We start from the raw sequence: 19,991 nt of genomic DNA, 5'->3' as shown, positions 1-19,991 counted from the left end.
GAGGAAGCTCAGCAGACACCTGACCATCCCTTCCGCAGCTGTTCCTACCTGTCTCTACATAGTGTCTCCTCGGGAGTGCACTCCTGCTCTCTGGACCCGTGTCTCTGGATGGGGAACAAAATGACCAAAACCATGACAGAACAAAGAGCCCAAGTATGTCCAACTTTATGGAAATAATGTTTAGACTTCCCCTCCTATAGCATGAAGGGTAAGTCCATATTCTTCTCACCCGTGCCCACGTAAATGTAGCCATAGTTCTTGCTGCGGGGAGCGTGGTAGAAGGTGAGGCCCGGCCAGAGCAGGCTGCGCAGCACCACCAGCGCGTTGCCCCTCTCCATCTGGATACTCCAAGACCCTGGGGGGACAAAGGGAAGTGGAGGCCTGGGACTGAGGGGCCACTGTGAAGGCTGCTGTGCTCCTGGCTGCTGCTGCTCATTATGACACAGGGAAGATGATGAAGACGTGAAATGCCAAGTTAGGGCTTAGGGGATCGGCAGACAGAGTGGCTCCTTCCCCTTGCACTAGAGTAAATCACCGTGACCTTGAACCTCTGTTCTGAGATGGACGAGACAACCAGGGGCTCAAGCCGAGGTTGTCCCCACTCCCACCTCAGAGGTCTTCCTAACTGCTGGTAGGCGGAGCCATGCTTGGTGGGGTGGGACATCGGCTGCTGAGTCGGCCCTGTGCTTCTCCAGACACAGCAGCTTAGACCAGGCTGAGCTGTGTAGCCGGAAGGACTTGGCGGGAAGGGCCTGATCCAGCTCCAAGGGAGGGAGCCGCTGTGTGGGAGGAAGGAGCCTGGGAAAATCGCCTCTGGATGCAGATCTAGAGCTTCTATTCCCCTGCGCACTGAGGCCTCACCCCCAAACCAGCCACAGCCCTACTCAGGGCCCTGCCAGGAAGGCAAATACTTTTGAAGGTTTTGGTGCAGGACCAACCAGTTCTGCTCTGAGGGCTGTTCTGGGGCCTTCATCAGTTGCCAACTCAGCCCTGTTGCTGGCTCCCATCACTTGAGCTTCCCGCAGCCTACCTCCAACCATGGCCCACCCTGGTCACTCCACACCCAATAACCTCACAACTCAATCCCCACCCTCTGGGGGCCACTCTGCATCCGAAAAGCTGGTCCCTGCATAGCTAGCTGTCTGCCCCGGTCAAAAACAGAGCTTTCTGGAAGCATGGAGGTCTGCTGCCCCTGGTCCTGACTCAGCCATGCATGGGATGATGAGGTGGTGGTTACACCATGGGCTTGTCATTGCCCCATCGTCATACTCAGAACATCGTGTATGACAGGCCGTGGCTGGAGCCGCACCTGGTCAGCAGCTGTTCCCTGGGAACCTGAGAACCTCAGTGGCTTTCTTGGTCCCAAGTCTCCAGAAAACATTGTTCTGGGGGAGATGGGGATGGAGTGTGACAGAACAAAGGGTTTCAGGTCCGCTGTGTCTGGTCCTTGACAACAGACCCAGGAATATACTGTTCTCTAGCCTTAGTCACTGCACCAGGGCCCAGTGCATCCACAGAGACCTTGGAGTCCACAGCTTCGCAGCCTCCTTGAGATAAGCAAGCCCAGACTGTGATTGCTCTGCCCACCAAAGGAGACTGGCTCGCGACTTCCCTTGTCCAGGTGCTGGCCTGGAGCAAACAGCCTAGGGTCTACCCCCACCCTCACTGCAGCCAGATACCCATCGGTTCAGCCAACAGCATAGTGGCAGGGGGCCCCTCACAGCATGCCTGGTCACCTCTTGTTTCCAGTAGATGGGGATCAGAGGTTGGGATGAGTGGCCCAGGCCCAGTAACGAGGAGAACTGTGAGGAAGTTAAAGAAACACAGAAACCAAGAAGGACAGGGCCAAGCAGGCCAAAGGGTGCTAGCCGAGTTGCAGCATGCCAGGGGCCAGCTCCCGCCTTCCCTTGCATTCCTGTCATGCTCTTGTCCTCTCATCCTTCCTGGCTGCTCATCCAGAATACACAAACGCACTCTCTCCTCCGTGCACATGTCAGTAGACACGTAGCTTGTATCTGAGAAACCAGGCATTGGCTGTCACCTTCACCACTGTCTCAAGTGCAAACATGGAAAAACTAGGCCCAGCCAGCTACAGTAGCTTTGAAGGTAGGAAGCAACCTAGTGGGGCAATTCACAGCCCCAGGCCTCCTCAGACCTGGGTTCCTGGCTTCAGGTGGCTCTTCAAACACCTGTGCTCTGTGGCTGGGGAAAAGATCAACCCTGGAGCTCAGCAGGGAGTCCTCCTGGGTGTCCAGGTTCCAGGGTGGAGCCCTAAGCTAAGGCAGACTGATTCTTACATCGTCCTGCCACCTGGGAAGTAAGGCTGACATAAGGGCGTGTAAGAGTCAGGCTCCCATCGAGGGGCAGCAGTTGGCTTAAGCCTCAACCCCTAGACTTCATCACATGAAGAAATGACCAGGGAGGACTGAATAGCTGGCTCAACGCTTTAGAGCACTGCTACTCTTTAGAAGGACCTGGGTTGAGTTCAAGTGCACATGATGCCTCACAACCATCTGTAACTCCTGTGCCAGGGAGTCCAGTACCGCTTCTAGCATGGACACCGGGCATGCGTGTGGTACACAGCTACACACGCAAATGAAATTTAAAAAAAAAAAAAATGACTAGGGGTTCCTGATGGGAAAAGCCACATCCCCCTTACCACAAGGTAGTCAACCCTCCTAGAGGCTGAGGACATAGGAAAAATGCCCCTGGCGTCAGCCACCAATATAAGTAAGCATTGGGTAGCAGGGACCCTGGTCAGTCAAGTTTACAAAAGACTTAGACAGTACGAGTCATCTGCTCGCTCACCCATAAGGCTAATACCACGTTACCCATCCTCTTCAAGTTCCCTGTCTCATATAAAGCCCCACCGTAATCACCATCTATGAAGGCATCTAAACGCCAATTTCCAAGCCTCAGGACTCTTGCTGCCCTCTGCTGTTCAAACTGGGCATTGCCAACGAGTGCTCGCTATTGGGATCCCTTCCGGCCAGCTCTGCACCCCCAGCCCTGCCACCTGCTGACTCTTCTGCTCCCTCCTCTGTGCTCCTGACACCTTCCAGCCCATCTCGGTTGCTTTCCTCAAACCTTCCTGACACAGGAGAGTTGTCTTTCTCATTCCAAGGGCACCAAAAGGGCTTGGCACATGGCAACTGCTCCATGCTCCGCTGACAGAGCGAAAGGTCAAGGAATACTGAACGGCAGAATACCACTGAGGAATCTGGCTGCCTGATCCACCTGTCTTCCTGGTGCAAGCCCAAGGTCAGAGAAGTCTTAGCCAGTGCCCTGTGCCCATCAGGAGGATGAGCCTGCCAGGGAGCCAGCCCTACAAAACTGCCCATCCCAGGGCATTATTACATGGCAGCTCATTGAAAAGATATTGGCTTCAGACAAGACCCCTCCCCCTTCTCTGGTCCCAAGACTGGTCCAGAGAAAAGCTCTGAACCTCTCTCTGTGGGCTCAGAGAAGGGGCCCCAGGATAAGGCCCACTTCAACCTTACGTGCTCAGAGGTGACACGGGCCATCCTGAATGCTTGGTTTAGACTCAGAAAATAATACTCCTCCCTAGGCAGAAAGAGCTAAGCAGCTACAAACCCCACCCCTTCAGCCAGGCATGGTGTTCCAGGGGACTCCTCCAAGGGTTCCTGTCCCCACTCTGCAGCCCAGCACGTCACCACTGCCATCTGTCAGTCAGGAGAGCCACTCAGCAGCTCGTTCAGCTAGAGAGAGTCTAGAAGAAAACCAGAGTTGTGTCTGATAAGTGAGATCCATTCCGGCCCTATTCACGTTCCCTTTGGTCGCAGAAGCCACCTAGCCACTACTCGCAGTGACTTGGCTCTGGTGCCCCCATGTGGCAGAATCCAGCTGCTCGGGACCGTCATTCAGCCCCTGGCACTGCACTGGCCCTAAGGGTTGTCTGTCCTCCTGTGCACACTGTCTTATAATGTGATTAGATGTGCGCACAGTCCTACCTTCAAGCCTCCGCAGCTTCTCCCACTATTTTTTTTAACCACTAGAAATATTTTTTTAATTGTGGTTTTTGACTAAGTGGGGTGGCACATGCTTTTAATCTCAGCACTTAGGAGGCAGAGGCAGGTGGATCTGTGGAGTTTGAGGGCAGCCTGGTCTATAGAGTGAGTCCCAGGACAGCCAGGGCTACACAAAAAAACTGTCTCAAAGAATAAAAATAATAAAATCAGGGTTTCATGTAGCTCTGGCTGGCCTAAATTCACTATGTAGCCAAGGATGACATTAAACTTCTGATCCTACTACATAATGACACCTTGTCTCAAAGAAAAAGAGAAGAAAGGCTGTTACCAGAGGTGGGTTGGATAAAATGAAGTATGGGGTTATGTCATCAAAGGACACAGGAAGTAGAATGGCAGTAGATAGGAAAAATAAATTTAAAAAGGTCTATTGTAAAACATGGTAACTGTAGCTAATGTTGGGCATATATGAATGGAGATATATATGAATATAGATATATGAACACAGATACATTTGAGATAGGGTTGTGTGTTGAAGTACAGGTGTCTGTGTCCTAGGTTACAGGTCTGCACCACCCAGCTGGCTTTATATTATACTCCTAGGAAACACAGTGATAGCAGACAGTTGTGCTCCTTGCATAAAACAAAAACTATCTGGCTGGGCATGGTGGCACGTGTCTTTAATCCCAGCACTCGGAAGACAAAGGCAGGTGAGTTCGAGGCCAACCTGGTCTACAAGACCTAGTGCCAGGATAGGCTTCAAAGCTATAGAGAAACCCTGTCTCAAAAATCTATTCAAATACTTTTACTTGCTGCCTCCTGCCTGGACAATAGAAGTGAAATGTCTCAGACCAGACTCTGTGGAAGCCCCACCCTCAAGAGTCACAGTGAGCCACCAATGCCTGCCCCGTTTTTCAGCTCCAGCCTTAGAGGCCTGCTGCTCTGACCTGAAGACCAATCCTGCGTCCTGAAGATAAAACCTGTTACCTTTGGGGATGTCATACTCCAGGGAGTCCATGAAATCCAGAGAGGGGTTCAAGTCTGCCTTCTCGAGCAAGGTCTTGTTCTTCAGATCAATAGCCTCCCTGAAGTGGAAGTAGGAGCTGAGCTTCCTGATCTCAGACAAGGGCAGGCCTGGAGTAGAGGGGCAGGACAGCAGTTAACCCAAAGCCCAGGGCTCCTTTGTCCTGGCATGGCCTCCGTGGAGAAGACTGCACAGGATTCCTCTGTCCACCAGACAAGTAATCCAAGACAGAAAATGGAGCTCATTCCCTCTGCCCATGCTTGACCCTGACCTCCATCCACACCCCCAACCCAGAAAACGGAGCAAGGAGGGACAGTGGCAAGAAGCAGGCAACTCTGCCCCGGGAAATCCCGGGTCACCTTACACACTCCGGCCCTCAGGGTCCCGCGACTGATAACCCATTTCAGCTGCTTGGTTTTAATGTCAAGTTGACACAACTTAGAGTCACCTAGGGAAAGAGTCTGGTTCTTTTTTGGTTTTTTTTCAAGACAAGGTTTCTCTGTAGCTTTGGAGCCTGTCCTGGAACTTACTCTTGTAGGCCTGGCTGGCCTCGAACTCACAGAGGTTCACCTGCCTCTGCCTCCCAAGTGCTGGAATTAAAGGCGTGTGCCACCACCACTCAGCGAGTTTGGTTCTTTAAATTAATTTTTTATATATATTTTTGAGACAGAGTCTCACTATATAGCTCTGGCTGGTCTTGAACTCACAAAGAGTTCCTCTTATTTTCTGTTTCTGTGTATTCTCTAAGCCAAAGTATGTAGTCACTAAGAAAGAATACATGTTTTATTCTCTATTCCTAGAAAAAAATGTAGAAATTGTCTCTGTCCCTGCCTTCAGAGTACTAGGATTAAAGGCATGAGCCACCATGCCTAACCTGGGAGTCTTAATGAAGAATTAGCTAGAACAGCGGTTCTCAACCTGTAGGTCTCGACCCCTCTGTAGATCAAATGATCCTTTTACAGGGTTACAAATCAGAACAGTAGCAAAATTACAGTTATGCAGTAGCAACGAAAATAATTTTATGGTGAGGGGGTCACCACAACATGAGGAACTGTATTAAAGAGTCACAGCATTGGGAAGATTGAGAATCACTGATCTAGAGCAAGTTGGCCAATGGGCATGTCTGTGGAGGATTATAGTCATTGTTAACTGAGGTAGAAAGACTCAGCCCACTGTGAGCAGTACCATTCCCTAGGCAGGGAGACCTGAACTCTATAAGAATACGGAAAGCTGGCCGAGCATAAGCAAGCAAGCAAGTAGGTGCGCTCCTTTCTCTCCGCTCTCAGCTGTGATGTGACCAACTGTCTCAAGCTTCTGCTCAGATGGACTGTACCCTCACCTCCATTTTGCTACTTTCTGTCAGGGCACTGTTCTGAGCAACAGAATGAAACCAGGACGCTAACTAACAGCAGCAGGCCAGGAGGCCCGTCCACCTGGGAGGATGCTGTGCATACAGCCACTCTCCTCCAAGGACGGCAGATGCCCCGGTTTCCCAGACATGTCCAGTAGAACCTTAGTACCTGCTGCTCTGAGAGGATCCACAGGAACTCACCTTCAAAGGTCCGGTTGACGTGGGTGACCCCGAAAGGAGTCTTGAAGAGGGCACCTCGGGGGATGATGGCTACAGCTTTGTCAATCTGGTCAATGATTGACACCAAGCGGGTCTCTTCCTTGATTTGGACCTGAGGAGACAGGAGAGGAACATCCTGCCAGGACTGTGCCTGCTCACCTCAGGTGAAGGACAGAGATCGACATGGCTGTTTCTTTTCCTCACCAGCAGGGCCTGAGACCTGAGTTGTGTTGAGCATTTGTCTTCCCCTCTCCACACACCCCCACCACAACTCCCATGTGTGTGTGCGTGTGCATGTGTACGCGTGCATGTGTGTGTGTGTGCATGTGTGTGTGTACGTGTGTGTGTGTGTGTGTGTGTGTGTGTGTGTGTGTGTGTGTGTACAGGCGGCTCACTGATTGGGCACACATGTAAGAAGCTGGACACTGGGTACAGTGGCACACATCTGTAATCCCAGCACTCCTGTGGTGAGACGGAAGGCAAAGACAGAACTGCCCAGAAGCTCAAGGGACAGCTGGTCTACCATAAACAACTCTGCAACAGAAACAGTAGAGATCTTATCTAAAAAATAGTGGAAGGGGCTGGAGAGATGGTTCAGAGGTTAAGAGCACTGGCTGCTCTTCTGAAAAATCTGGGTTCAGTTCCCAGCACCCACAATGCAGCTCACCACCATCTGTGACTCCAGTCACAGGGTACACAGACCTTACATCAAAGCAAAGCATTCATATACCTCAAATAAATACATTTTTTTTAAAGTGCAATGGAAGAGCTGACTCCCCTAAGTTGTCCTGACCTCCATACTTACACCATGGCTCATATTTGCCCAAATACACACACACACACACACACAGAGACACAAACACAGACAAACACACAGAAAGACAGACACACTAATAACAAATATATAAAAATCATATATATGGAAAAATCATGCTCACTGTACATTATTTGGATAATACAGAAAAGCACATTAAAGGGGATTCAATCCACTCATTATTCTACCTCCCAACCACTAGCAAACTGATATGCTTCCTTCTGTTTTTATGAATATATAATAAATATATTATGAATCTATCTAAAGTAAAATTGGGATCACAGTTTACGTAGCGTCCTTCTCTAGGCTCGACATCACCAAGCATTTCCCCATAAGGTCACCACACCTCACACAGATGATATTCCATTGCGGTTCACATCAGGGCAGCAGTCAGAAAAGGAGCAAGCGTGCTCAATACAGCAGCCTGTGGACAGAGGCATCTGAACCCACAAAGCCACCTGCTGCACAGCTGACAAAGGAAAGCAGAAACCAACACGCAGCCCGTCCCCAGCCCTGGGGCTGTGAATGCCACCGTAGGGACTCCAACAAGCCTGCAGGAGCAGAATAGTCATCCTGGCTACACAGAAGGAGAACTTGAGACTCAGAAGAGTGCGTTTATCAGGTGGGAGATGTGGCTGCCGCTAACACAGACGTATGGCGTCACCCAAGTTCAAATGCAAGGCTGGGTTTTGAATCCAGGTTTGCGTAGGCTGAACATGAACTCCCTACTTGTTGGCCCAGTGGCATTTCTAGGAACTGGCCCTTTAGATAAAGTGCACACGTTGGAAATGACGTCAGTCCAAGGCTACTTGGCACGGCGTGTTTGTCAGAACTGAAACCTGGAAGCTACTTTCCGCTAATCAGACTCTGTTTAAACACAGGTACATTCACACACTGGCACAAAAAGCAGGGTGGCTGGTTGGGTGCTGATAGAGGTAGGTCTCTAGAAGACACAGAGGAGAGCAATGTACAGCCTGTGGACATACCTCACAGCCATTCTACTTTTTTTTTTTTTTTTTTTTTAGTAAATTTTATTAAATTATAAAAGTTTCCATTTCCACCCCCCCTCCCAACACCCTCCCACTCCCCCTACTCCCCCTCCTCCTCCCTCTTCGTCCCACAGGGCAGTCAGGGTTTCCTGCCCTGTGGGAAGTTCCAGTTCCTTCCCCCTCCCTCCAGGTCCAGGAAGGTGAGTGTCCAAACAGACTGGATCCCCAAAATCCATTATATGTAGAGGAAACAGGTCCCAGTGTCATAGTCAATGGCTTTTCAGAAAGACTTCGGGTCAGCCACAGTCAGAGAATCCGGCCAAATTCGGAGGCCATTCTACTTTAAAAAATTATTGTTTTATTACTTTGCACATGTGAGTGTTTGCCTGCATATATGCCTGTGCACCATGTGCATCTCTGGTAACCGCAGAAGTCAGAAGAGGCTGTTGTGTCAGGTCCCCTGGAATTGGAGTAATAGGGGCTATGAGCCACCTTATGGGTACTTAGAACAGAGCCACGTCATCTGCAAGAACAACAGCTGCTTTTAACAACTGAGCCAACTCTCCAGCCCTACATCTTTTAATTTTGTTTATTAAGGAGAACACATAGAGGCCAGGGGTTTTCTTGCCACTGGGGTCTGGAAATAGCACCCCCTTCTTCGTAATGGAGCCAGACCCCCGAGGATCATGGGAAGATGCAGGTTTGGGATGCTGGGCCGTGGGTTGTATCCTGTGAGCTCCTGGAGGGCAGTGATGCTACTGATGCTGTTAGAAGGACCTGGAGTAGCTAAATAGTTTCAGAATGTCCCCTAGAAAGATGGTTTCCCAGTCCAGCAGGCAGAGAACAAACAAAACTTTATTACATTCCTTTTAGTGCTTATGACTCAGGAAGCATGTGGTGTATTATCTAGTAAAATTAAGATTAGTCCCAGAGAGCTGGTCAGATGGCTCTGTGGGTAATGCACTGCCTAATGATCAAAGTTCAGACTTAGAACTTATATGGAGAAGGATAGCCTATCCCCACATATGAAATAAATAAGTACACTTTCAACAGCAGAGTGGTCGCCCAGAATAAATAAGACCCAGCTTTGATCCCCAGCATTGTAAAACAATAATAATAATCCAGTTAATGGTGACACTCAACTTTAATTCCAGCACTTGGGAGGCAGAGGCAGGTATGGTCTATTGAGTGAATTCTAGGACAGCCAAAGGTACACAGAGAAACCCTGTCTCAAAAAGACAAAATAGCTGGAAGGTGGTGGCACTCACCTTTAATCCCAGCACTTGGGAGGCAGAGGCAGGTGGATCTCTGTGAGTTCAAGACCAGCCTGGTCTACAAGAGTAAGTTCCAGGACAGGCTCCAAAGCTACAGAGAAACTCTGTCTCGAAAAACAAAACAAAACAAAAACAAAACAAAACAAAAGACGAAATAATAATAACACGCATCCTGTTATAACACAGGATATATAATAATAACACAGTCCTGGTCCCCATGTGGAGCCAGCTTTACCAGTGCTGCCTACCCACTCTCTTTGCCCTGCCCCTCAAGTCTCAGCCACTAGTCCAACGTCCTCCTCTCCACCTGGATGGTGATGAGCCATCAAGATGGTGTAGGTGCAGCAAAGCCCCAGCTCCCCCAGGGACTGTCACAGCTCGGCCATAGTGACAGTGGTGACAATAGACAGTCATGGCCGGACTTGCTCTTATTTCTACTGGGCTGGAATCCTGTTAGCTTTTTTTTATATGTTTGATGGTTTTGCCTGCATGCATGTCCATGTACAACTTGTGAACCTTGTGCCCATAGAGGTCAGAAGAAGGCATTGCCCCCCTTGGAACTGGAGATCCAGTTGTGAGCTTCCGTATGGATGCTGGGACTGGAACCCAGATCCCCTGGAAGAGCAGCCAGCGCTGTAGCCACTGAGCATCTCCCAGGCCCTGGAATCCTGCTCTTGTGTTGATTCAGTTGGGTTTGGCTTTGCGAGGCTGGGAATGCTAGGGCTTTGCCCGTGGTACTCACACCTTCACCCATCATGTTGACCCCCAACCCTAATGGGCATCTGCTCAAGCCCCTCCCGCACCCTCGCACCCCTGCACTTACCACCACTTCTTCATCGAAGACCTTCTCCCCCTCGTTCACCTTCTGGATCTCGGTGTGCTCGTACTCGTGTGAGGGGTCACCCATGAAGCGGCCACTCACCACCGCCGTCTGCGTCGCCATCTCCTCTGTGGCAGGGGGCAAGAGGCTCCACTCTGTGCAGTTCAGGCTGCCAACGACATCCACGTCACCCTGGGCTCCACTTCTCCTTGTTCCCACCGCTTTCCCTTCTCACAGGGTCAGACAGCCAAAAGCTTTGGGAACACCTTCATCCTGGACCTTTCAGAGTGTTTGTGGTACAGTCCGCCCTTACACTTGATGCACTTTTTTTTATTTTTATTTTTCAAGACTAGGTTTCTCTGTGTAGCCTTGGCTGTCCTGGAACTAGTTCTTGTAGATCAGGCTGGCCTCAAACTCACAGAGATCTACCTGCCTCTGCCTCCCGAGTGTTGGGATTAAAGGCGTGCGCCACTACCACCTAGCTTATACATTTGTATTTATGTATTTTTCACTTGTTTTAAAATATTTTATTTTGGGGGCTAAGGATATGGCAGCTAGACACATTTGCTGCTCTTTCAGAGGACCCAGGTTGGTCCCCATCACCTAAATGGTGGTCTGAGATTCTAACTCCAGTTCCAGGAGATCCTGGTGCCCTCTTCAGGCCTCACAACTTATAGCAGGGTGTGTGTGTCACCTCACCTAGCCAACGCTTATATACAACATTTATGTTGTATATCTCGTTGATACACAAATGTGCTGGTTGGGAGGGGGGCAGTGTTTTGTCTAATAAATTGAGGGTTGCTCACACAGAGTGATATAGGGAAGGTCCAAGTTCCGAGTTTGCACTCAACTTCAGAGATAGGTCACCCTCTTAGCTGCAAAACCCACGGTCACCAGCAGAAAGGCTTGACTCTCCACTAGCATAATCTTGATTTGTCTATTTTTCAAATAGAACCATAAAGAGTTTAAATTATTATTTCTTGCTTAATAATTTTTTCTCCTCTTTTTACATTTTTTTTGTTTTGTTTTTAGCATGTATGTCTATGTATCACATGCATGCCAGGTACCCACAGAGACCAGAAGGCTGCACTGGATCTCCTCAGATTGGAGTAACTAAGTCCTCTGGAAGAGCAGTCAGTGCTCTTAATTGCTGATCCATCTCTCCAGCCCCCAACTTTAAGCTTTTCAAAGGCACAAAAGCTCCGTGGCTAGGGACAGATGCACATTCCTTTTATCCCAGCACTTAGAGGCAGTGGAGGCAAAAGAAAGGAAAATTCAAGGTCATAAGTCTGAGGCCAGTCTGACTTACCTACATGACCCTATCGAATGACTTACAGTGAGCCATGGTCAGTGTCCTTCCTAGTCAGGATCACTACTGCTGTGATACAATCCACGGGTAAAGCAGCCGGGAAGGAAAAGGTTTGTCTCGTATTCCATATCACTCTTTGTTCACTGTTTATCCTTGGAGGAAGTCAGGAAGGAACTCAACGGGGCAGGAGCCTGGATGCAGGAGTTGATGCAGAGGCCCTGGAGGCCATGGAGGGCGTGGAGGGCGCTGCTCATCACGGCTTGCTCTGCTCAGCTTGCTCTATCTACATGTACGCCTTTATGCCAGAAGAGGGCAGCAAATGCTACTAGAGATGGTTGTGAGCCACCGTTTTGTTGCTGGGAATTGAACCCAGTAAGAGCAGCAAGTGTTCTCAATGGCTGCACCATCTCTCCAGAACGCAGGGCCACCAGCCAAGGGATGGTAGTCACCCACAAGGATCTGGGCCCTCCCCATCAGTCACTAATTAAGAAAATGCCCTACAGACTTGCCTAGAGGCATTTTTTTTTCTTTTTTGGTTTTTCAAGACAGAGTTTTTCTGTAGCTTTGGAGCCTATCCTAGAACTAGCTCTCGTAGGCCAGGCTGGCTTCGAACTCACGGAGATCCATCTACCTCTGCTGGAATTAAAGGCATGTGCCACACCATCCGACTGGGGGAACTCTCTTAATTGAGGTTTTCTCTTCTCAGATGACTCCAGTTTGTGTCAAATTGGTATAAAACTATGCCAGCACTCAGGAGGCAGAGGCAGGCGTGTGTGTCCGAGGCCAGCCTGGTCTACAAATCAAGTTCCAGGACAGCCATAACTGTTACATAGAGAAACCCTGTCTGGAAACAAACAAACGACCACCACTAACAATAACAACAACAAGAAAGAAAGAAAAAAACCAACCAACTACCCAGCACAGTAAGTTTAAAACGTTCATAAATCTAAAATACATTAAATGCCCCTAAGCTGGCCAACACCACAGTTTAGAGACACAGCCTGGAACTCTTGCTTGCAACCACTGCTCAGGATTGGATGAGGAATTAAATCATACGTCCCTAGCCAGGGACACATTCAGGGCAAAACACGCTTTCTACTGAACCCTGCTGTCAAGTCCTCACACAGCAAGTGGAGCCTGTGCCAGTCCCGGCTGTGCGCTGATGTTCAAGACGTCTGGACTGTGAAATTCCACGAGTCTCTTGAAGCTGAATTTTGTACAATTATGAGTTTGTTTCCACCTCCAACAACAAAACAAACAAACAAAGTGTTTTGTTGTTGTTTGTTTTGCTTGTTCCATTGTTTCTACAACACACTTGTAATCCCAAGCATTTGGGAAGCAGAAAAAGGAGAATCTGAAGTTCAAGGTCATCATTGTGTTTGGTTGGAAGCTTCACCCCAGCCGCTGGCGCCCAAAGAGTCTGAAATGTTTGGGTGGAACTTTCCACCTCAAGCTCCCTCCGCAGTTACCGCATCCAGACTCCACCTCCAAGAAAGCCTGCCAAACGGTGACCCCTCTCAGAGAGGCTCAAGATCACTCCCACAGGCTATTTAAACTGCCCCCAGAGACCGAACACGTGGTCTTCTCGTCTTTTTTTTTTCCCTCTCCGTGTATTTTCCAGTCTTTCTTTCTAATTTGGCTTACTTTGGTCTGATTTGGATTATTACATTGGCTGAGAGGTTTGTTGGGCCGTAAACCTTTTCACCTTGGACTATGTATGTAGTGAGTTTAAGGCCCTAGGGTACATAAGACCCTGTGTTTATTGTGTGTGTGGCAGGGGTGGGGTGGGGTGGGATTTTTTTTCCTCACTGCACTATGATTTCTGCTCCCAGTCGGGCTGTGGTGGCGCACACCTTTAATCCCAGCACTCAGGAGGCAGAGGCAGGCAGATCTCTGAGATCAAGGTCAGCCTGATCAACAGAGCAAGTTCCAGGACAGGTAGATGTATACATTATTTCCTGTCTCCCTTTGTACCTGGAACCACCCATCCTGTAACAGATGTGGGTGCTTAGTCTGACCATCATGTGGTTCCAAATACACATTGTAACACAAGGCCCATGGAGAGTTTGTGTTACCTTTTCCAGGCAGACTGAATTCCTAGTTCCTAAATCAGTACACAGCACATAGCAGTAGGAGCTCAACCAAATGAGTCCCAGTCTCTGCATCTAGCCCAGCCGTGGATCCCGGTCTGCATTTCTACGCCTGCTTTTTCATGCGTTGCCCCCGGGCACCTCATACCAATCACTGCCCTCCCACTGCCTTTTGTTAGCTTTGGTTTGTTTGCTTGTGGGTGGTTTTGTTATTTGAGGTAGGGTCTCTTGCTGTAGCCCAGGCTGGTCTTGAACTTCTGCCTCAGTTTCCTAAATGCTAGGATTACAGGCCTGATCTGATGCCTGGATTCTCAATAGTAACAGGGCCGACACTTAGCTGCATCAATTGAATGGACCAACAGCAAACCCTACATCTTCATCCAACCTGTCACAGTCTCCCTCTTTAATCGTTTCAACCAACCCTCACCTCTGGGCACTGCAAAGACCCCTAATGCTCACCTTCCCGGGAGCCACTCCCAGACCACTGCCCACTCAGACCTGAGCAGGCTCTTCTTGCTTTTGGTGTCCCCTGGTGACTTATGGACAAAGTTCCAGCCCTTGACTTCTCCAACCATGCTGCCTCTGCCAAGTTCATGTCCTGTCTCTCCCCAGTCCCTCAAAGCCTCCTCACGCAAGAGTGCGGGAAGGTTTAGAGGAATACACAGTTGGCCGTCGTGGGAGTGCTCCTCTTTCAGAAGCCAGGGCTTCTGATCAAGTTTACTTAGCTGTTCTCCGGGAGCCCAGGACTCTTGCTTATCTCTTTAAGTACACTTAATTCTAGCTTTTTTTTTTTTTGAGATAGGGTCTTTAAATTTTTTTTTTAATTATTTTGTGGGCTGGAGAGATGACTCAGAGGTTAAGAGCACTGACTGCTCTTCCAGAGGTCCTGAGTTCAATTCCCAGCAACCACATGGTGGCTCACAACCATCTGTAATGAGATCTGATGCCCTCTTTTGGCCTGCAGGCATACATGGAGACTAAACACTGTGTACATAATAAATAAATAAATCGTTAAAAAAAATAAATAAAATTATTTTGTGTGTACGAGTGATTTGCCTATATATCTGTACATGCACCTCGTGTGTGCAGTATCCTCAAAGGCCAGAAGAGGGGGTTGGGGCCCCTGGGACCAGAGTTATACATGGTTCTGAATTATCATGTGGGTGCTGGGAATTGACCCCCAAGTGGCCAGAAGGGTAACCAGTGCTCTAAAGTACTGAGCCATTGGACATAGCCCAGACTGGCTTCAAACTCCCTACATATATATATATATATATATATATATATATATATATATATATATATGTATATGTATATATATATATATATATGTATATGTATATATATGTATATATATCCGAGGCTCACCTTGAACCTCTCAATCTCCTTCAGTGCTGGTTTGAAGCATGGGTAAGTAAATGAAGTCCCCAGATACCTGCAGCTTGATCTCTCTCCATTGTCCTGGGGAACTCAGAAAAAGGCTGGAATGTCCTCTATGGTAGCCTTGCATTGTAAAATTTCCCCCAGATCTTTCCCCATTGCACAAGTCTTCTGCTTCCAAGAACATCCTGTCCCCACTGCAGAGCCCACATCCCCATGGAACACTTCCAAATAGCTCTAACACAACTCCCAGAGAGTCTGACTTCTCCAAGCCACATCCAGTCCACAGCTATAACATGAATTCTTTTTTTTTATTTTTTATTGATATTTATTGAACTCTACATTTTTCTCTGCTCCCCTCCCTGCCTTTCCCTTCCCCCTTCAACCCTCCCCCAAGGTCCCCGTGCTCCCAATTTACTCAGGAGATCTTGTCTTTTTATACTTTCTACTTCTCATGTAGATTAGATCTATGAATGTTTCTCTTAGGGTCCTTGTTGTTGTCTAGGTTCTCTGGGATTGTGGTTTGCAGGCTGGCTTTCTTTGTTTTATGTTTAAAAACCACCTATGAATGAGTACATGTGATAATTGTCTTTCTGTGTCTGGGTTACCTCACTCAAAATAATGTTTTCTAGCTCCATCCATTTGCCTACAAAATTCAAGCTGTCGTTATTTTTTTCTGCTGTGTAGTACTCCATTGTATAAATGTACCACATTTTCCTTATCCATTCTTCAGTCAAGGGACATTTTTAGGTTGTTTCCTGGTTCTGGCTATGACAAACAATGCTGCTATGAACATAGTTGAGCACATTTCCTTGTGGCACAATTGAGCATCCTTTGGATATATACCCAAAAGTGGTATTACTGGGTCTTGAGGAAGGTTGTTTCCTAATTTTCTGAGAAATCACCACACTGACATCCAAAGGGGCTGTACCAGCTTGCATTCCCACCAGCAATGCAGGAGTGTTCCCTTTACCCCACAACCTCTCCAGCATAACTTGTCATCAGTGGTTTTGATCTTGGCCATTCTTACAGGTGTAAGATGGAATCTCAGAGTTGTTTTGATTTGCATTTCTCTGATGACTAAGGACGTTGAACATTTCCTTAAGTGTCTTTCAGCCATTTTAGATTCCTCTGTTGAGAGTTCTCTGTTTAGGTCTGTACTCTATTTTTTTAAACTGGATTATGTGTTCTTTTGGTGTCCAATTTCTTGAGTTCTTTGTATATTTTGGAGATCAGACCTCTGTCTGATGTGGGGTTAGTGAAGATCTTTTCCCATTCTGTAGGCTGTCGTTTTGTCTTGTTGACCGTGTCCTTTGCTTTACAGAAGCTTTTCTGTTTCAGGAAGTCCCATTTATTAATTGTTTCTCTCAGTGTTTGTGCTGCTGAGGTTATGTTTAGGAAGTGGTTCCCTGTGCCAGTGCGTTCAAGTGTATTTCCCACTTTCTCTTCTATAAGGTTCAATGTGGCTGACTTTATGTTGAGGTGTTTGATCCATTTGGACTTGAGTTTTGTGCATGGTGGTAGATATGGGTCTATTTTCATTTTTCTACATGTTGAAATCCAACTATGCCAGCACCACTTGTTAAATACGCTTTCTTTTTTCCATTTGATATTTTTTGCTTCCTTGTCAAAGATCAGGTGTTTGAAGATGTGTGGATTGATATCCGGGTCTTCTATTCGGTTCCATTGGTCCTCCTGTCTGTTCTTATGCCAGTACGAGGCTACTTTCAGTACAGTAGCTTTGTAGTAGAGTTTGAAGTCAGGGATTGTGATACCTCCAGAAATCCTTTTATTGTACAGGATTGTTTTGGCTATCCTGGGTTTTTTGCTTTTCCATATGAGGTTGAGTACCGTTCTTTCGAGGTCTGTGAAGAATTTTGCTGGAATTTTGATGGGCATTGCATTGAATCTGTTGTAACCTGAATTCTACACCAGGTTGCCTTCTCCAGGACCTCTCTCTTTGCCCCTGTTCCGTTTAGCCCTCTCTCTATTATGAATCCCCCTGCACCAGTTTCTCTTATTCCTCTAGGCTGTCAACCCCTGAACACCGCCCGCCCCAGCCACTTTCCAACCCCATGAGGATTCACAAAATTCTCATGGTCATGACACCCAAACTCTTCAACTGTCCGTTTCCCTCCTCCGGACCCGCCCACAGGCTGCTTCTTAGTGATTTTAGGGCAAGTCCTGCCCACCCATCTCTCCCAGCCGTATCAGCACCCACCACCCTACGGTATTCTCCTGCAGCCTCGTCTGCCACAGGGTCGCCTCACCTGTAGAGCGTCTTGCGAGGTGCGAGCTGGTCCTCACTCAGGCCCTGTGCGATATAGTAATCCGCAACAAGGCCGAGGATGCGGCCCCAGAAAAGGACCCGAGCAAAGCGGTAATCGCGCTTAACCAGCATAAGGGACGTGAGTAGGGAGGCTCGACGGTCCGGGCTGAGGCCCTGCCCACTGCCAGACGCCAACTCCAGCGACAACAAGAGACTGTCCGCATCCATCACGCCGGTGGTTCTCCTCCACGCTAGTCCGACCGCTAAACCCTGTCTCCATGGAGACCCTGAGCCCCGCCCCTCAGCCTAGCAGGAAATAAAATCCCACCCACCGGACCGCCCATCTCTCCAAACCCGCCCTTTCCTGGAGCCCGGGAACACACCAGCCCCACCCTCCTTCATTACCCGTCCAGACACTTGTCTTTTGTTGTTCCGGCACGGCTTTCTGGTACGAAGTGTCAGACCAGCTCCACGCTCACACTCCATATTATTAAGGCCTATGCTCCACCTATTCCCAATAGGGACTTGGGAAGAAAACCAATACAAAGTTCCCAACAAAGGCATTAGCTGGGCGCTGGTGGCACACGCTTTTATTTCCAGCAGGCGGATCTCTTGAGTTCCAGGCCAGCCTGGTCTACAGAACTAGTTCCAGGACAGTCAGCGCTGTTAAACAGAGAAATCCTGTCTCAAAAAACCAAAACCAATCAAACAAAAAAACCAAAGCCCCAACAAGGCCATTAGTTATGTTATTTCAGCCTGGGCATATCACTTCTTGACCTCAGAATTTTATTTTTTCTGGGGAGAGCGCGAACACACCCTCTAAGCGCCCCAAGCCAGGTTTCACCAAGTAGGCTCTATCCATTCTGTTCTCTCCAGTTTTCTCCTGAGAGCTCTTTCACTCCCTGGACTAGTACGGCAAATAGTTAGACAATGAAGTAAGACCCAGGACCACTCCTTGGAAAAGGATGATGTGGAAAGTGTGACATTTTCCAGGGGTGGTGGCGCACACCTTTAATACCAACACTCAGGAGGCAGCGACAGGCAGATGGAGTTCTAGGAAGCCAGGCGGTGGTGGCGCACGCCTTTAATCCCAGCACTCGGTAGGCAGAGGCAGGCAGATCTCTGTGAGTTCGAGGCCAGCCTGGTCTACAAGAGCTAGTTCCAGGCAGGCTCCAAAGCTACAGAGAAACCCTGTCTCAAAAGAAAAAAAAACAAAAACAAAACAAAACAAAACAAAACAAACAAAAAAAAAAAAAACAGAGGCCAGGCTGGTTTACCTGACAAGTGCCAAGTCAGTCAAGGCTCTTAGTGAGATGCTGTCTCAAATAAAGAAGCCAACACACATGTATCAGCTACAACCGGCATGTACTTAACCTTGGGCCCCACAACGGTTTACTCAGACGGTAGCAGCAGACAGATGAAGACCAACACTCCACTATCGGTGGGGCTCTGTATTCCCCAGGCTAACCTAGTGGGGCTTTTTCACGACCACTTCAGGAGTCCCCAGCCAAAGGCGGTCTCAACAGGCTCTGAAGACTTGTTTCAGGAAGTTGGGCTTGCTTTGTAGTGACTGAGCTTTTATTTCTGGATTCCTTTGGGGAAGACTCATGAAGTCAAAAGCCCTGGGCCTCCACGCCAAGCCCATAGAGAAATGTGTCTAAATCACTCAATAATTACTTTGTTTTGATTGTCTGAGCATTGTTCATCATGGCTGTTTAAATGAGCATCTGAGAACAGCTGACCTGGCTGATAGGCCTTCCACCTCAAAACAATTTATGGCTCCATTCCCAATTTCACCTCCCTGCTTTGGCAATATAGTTCAATTCTGTAAAGAATTACTAGCAGAAAAAACAACCAACAGTCTAGCTGCTGGGATACACGTCTGGTGGTGTCAACACAGAACACAGCTCTCAAACGCCTTGTTTTCACCGGTTCTGGATTTATCTATGGTTGGTGAGTTCCACCTCAGCAACCAGAACTGGAAGGAAGGGGGAGTCTAGAAGCCTTGTTATGTGTCCATGTGGAGCAGGAACAAATCCTGGCTATTTGAGAGAAAAATGATACTAAGATCACAGCCCAGGAGAGCAGCTGCAGGCAGGTGAACAGGTTTGAACTCATGCTTCAGCATGTAGGCAAACATCTCCCCAAACCTCATTTATAATGGAGCAGCTGTGAGACCAAAGTAGAAACAGTATCCCTTGTGAGTTCATGTGAGACCAAAGCAGAAACAGTATACCGTGTGAGTTCATGTGAGACCAAAACAAGAAAAACAAACCTTGAAGGTTAAGGGTTCTGTTTGCAGTTAAGACAGTAAATTCCTATTTTTCCTGTGTTAAATATTTGCAAGTTAAATTTCTATTTGTAATTAAGAATAAGTTTCTATTTATTAGATCTGATGTAAATTGCAAACAATGTTTGATTTATACCAAACTTGTGACCCCATCCACATAATGTATATCCTTACCC

At 48.1% G+C, this 19,991-nt stretch overlaps 1 protein-coding gene across 2 annotated transcripts; it reads right to left on the bottom strand.

Moving 5' to 3' along the window:
* Positions 1-149: 149 nt before the first annotated feature.
* Rsph9 (radial spoke head component 9) lies at positions 150-17,812 on the bottom strand. Of its 2 annotated transcripts, none has more exons than XM_085679329.2 (5): positions 17,527-17,812; positions 10,481-10,646; positions 6,563-6,692; positions 4,974-5,120; positions 150-355 (listed from the first exon to the last, which is right to left on the bottom strand). In XM_085679329.2, the coding sequence occupies exons 1-5, from the start codon at positions 17,751-17,753 to the stop codon at positions 195-197; spliced, it is 831 nt and encodes a 276-aa protein (XP_085535455.1). In that variant the 5' UTR covers positions 17,754-17,812; the 3' UTR covers positions 150-194. The 2 variants fall into 2 exon arrangements, with proteins under 2 accessions (XP_085535455.1, XP_085535456.1); XM_085679330.2 differs by lacking the exon at positions 150-355 and adding an exon at positions 362-3,730.
* Between the last annotated feature and the right edge of the window lie 2,179 nt (positions 17,813-19,991).

Source organism: Myodes glareolus, chromosome 18 (assembly GCF_982192425.1).
Source record: "Myodes glareolus chromosome 18, mMyoGla1.1, whole genome shotgun sequence".
NCBI lineage: Eukaryota > Metazoa > Chordata > Mammalia > Rodentia > Cricetidae > Myodes > Myodes glareolus.
Note: the sequence above shows the minus strand (reverse complement) of the source record. Positions and strands in the feature narration are given on the sequence as shown.

What these genes read in the sequence shown, in the direction of transcription:
- Rsph9 (XM_085679329.2), bottom strand. Translation starts at nt 17,753, where the DNA reads ATGGATGCGGACAGTCTCTTGTTGTCGCTGGAGTTGGCGTCTGGCAGT. An exon ending in CCTCGCAAGACGCTCTACAG is followed by an intron (nt 10,647 to 17,526) that starts GTGAGGCGACCC and finishes TGTCGTTGGCAG; the next exon opens with CCTGAACTGCACAGAGTGGA. An exon ending in TCTTCGATGAAGAAGTGGTG is followed by an intron (nt 6,693 to 10,480) that starts GTAAGTGCAGGG and finishes CTGTCTCCTCAG; the next exon opens with GTCCAAATCAAGGAAGAGAC.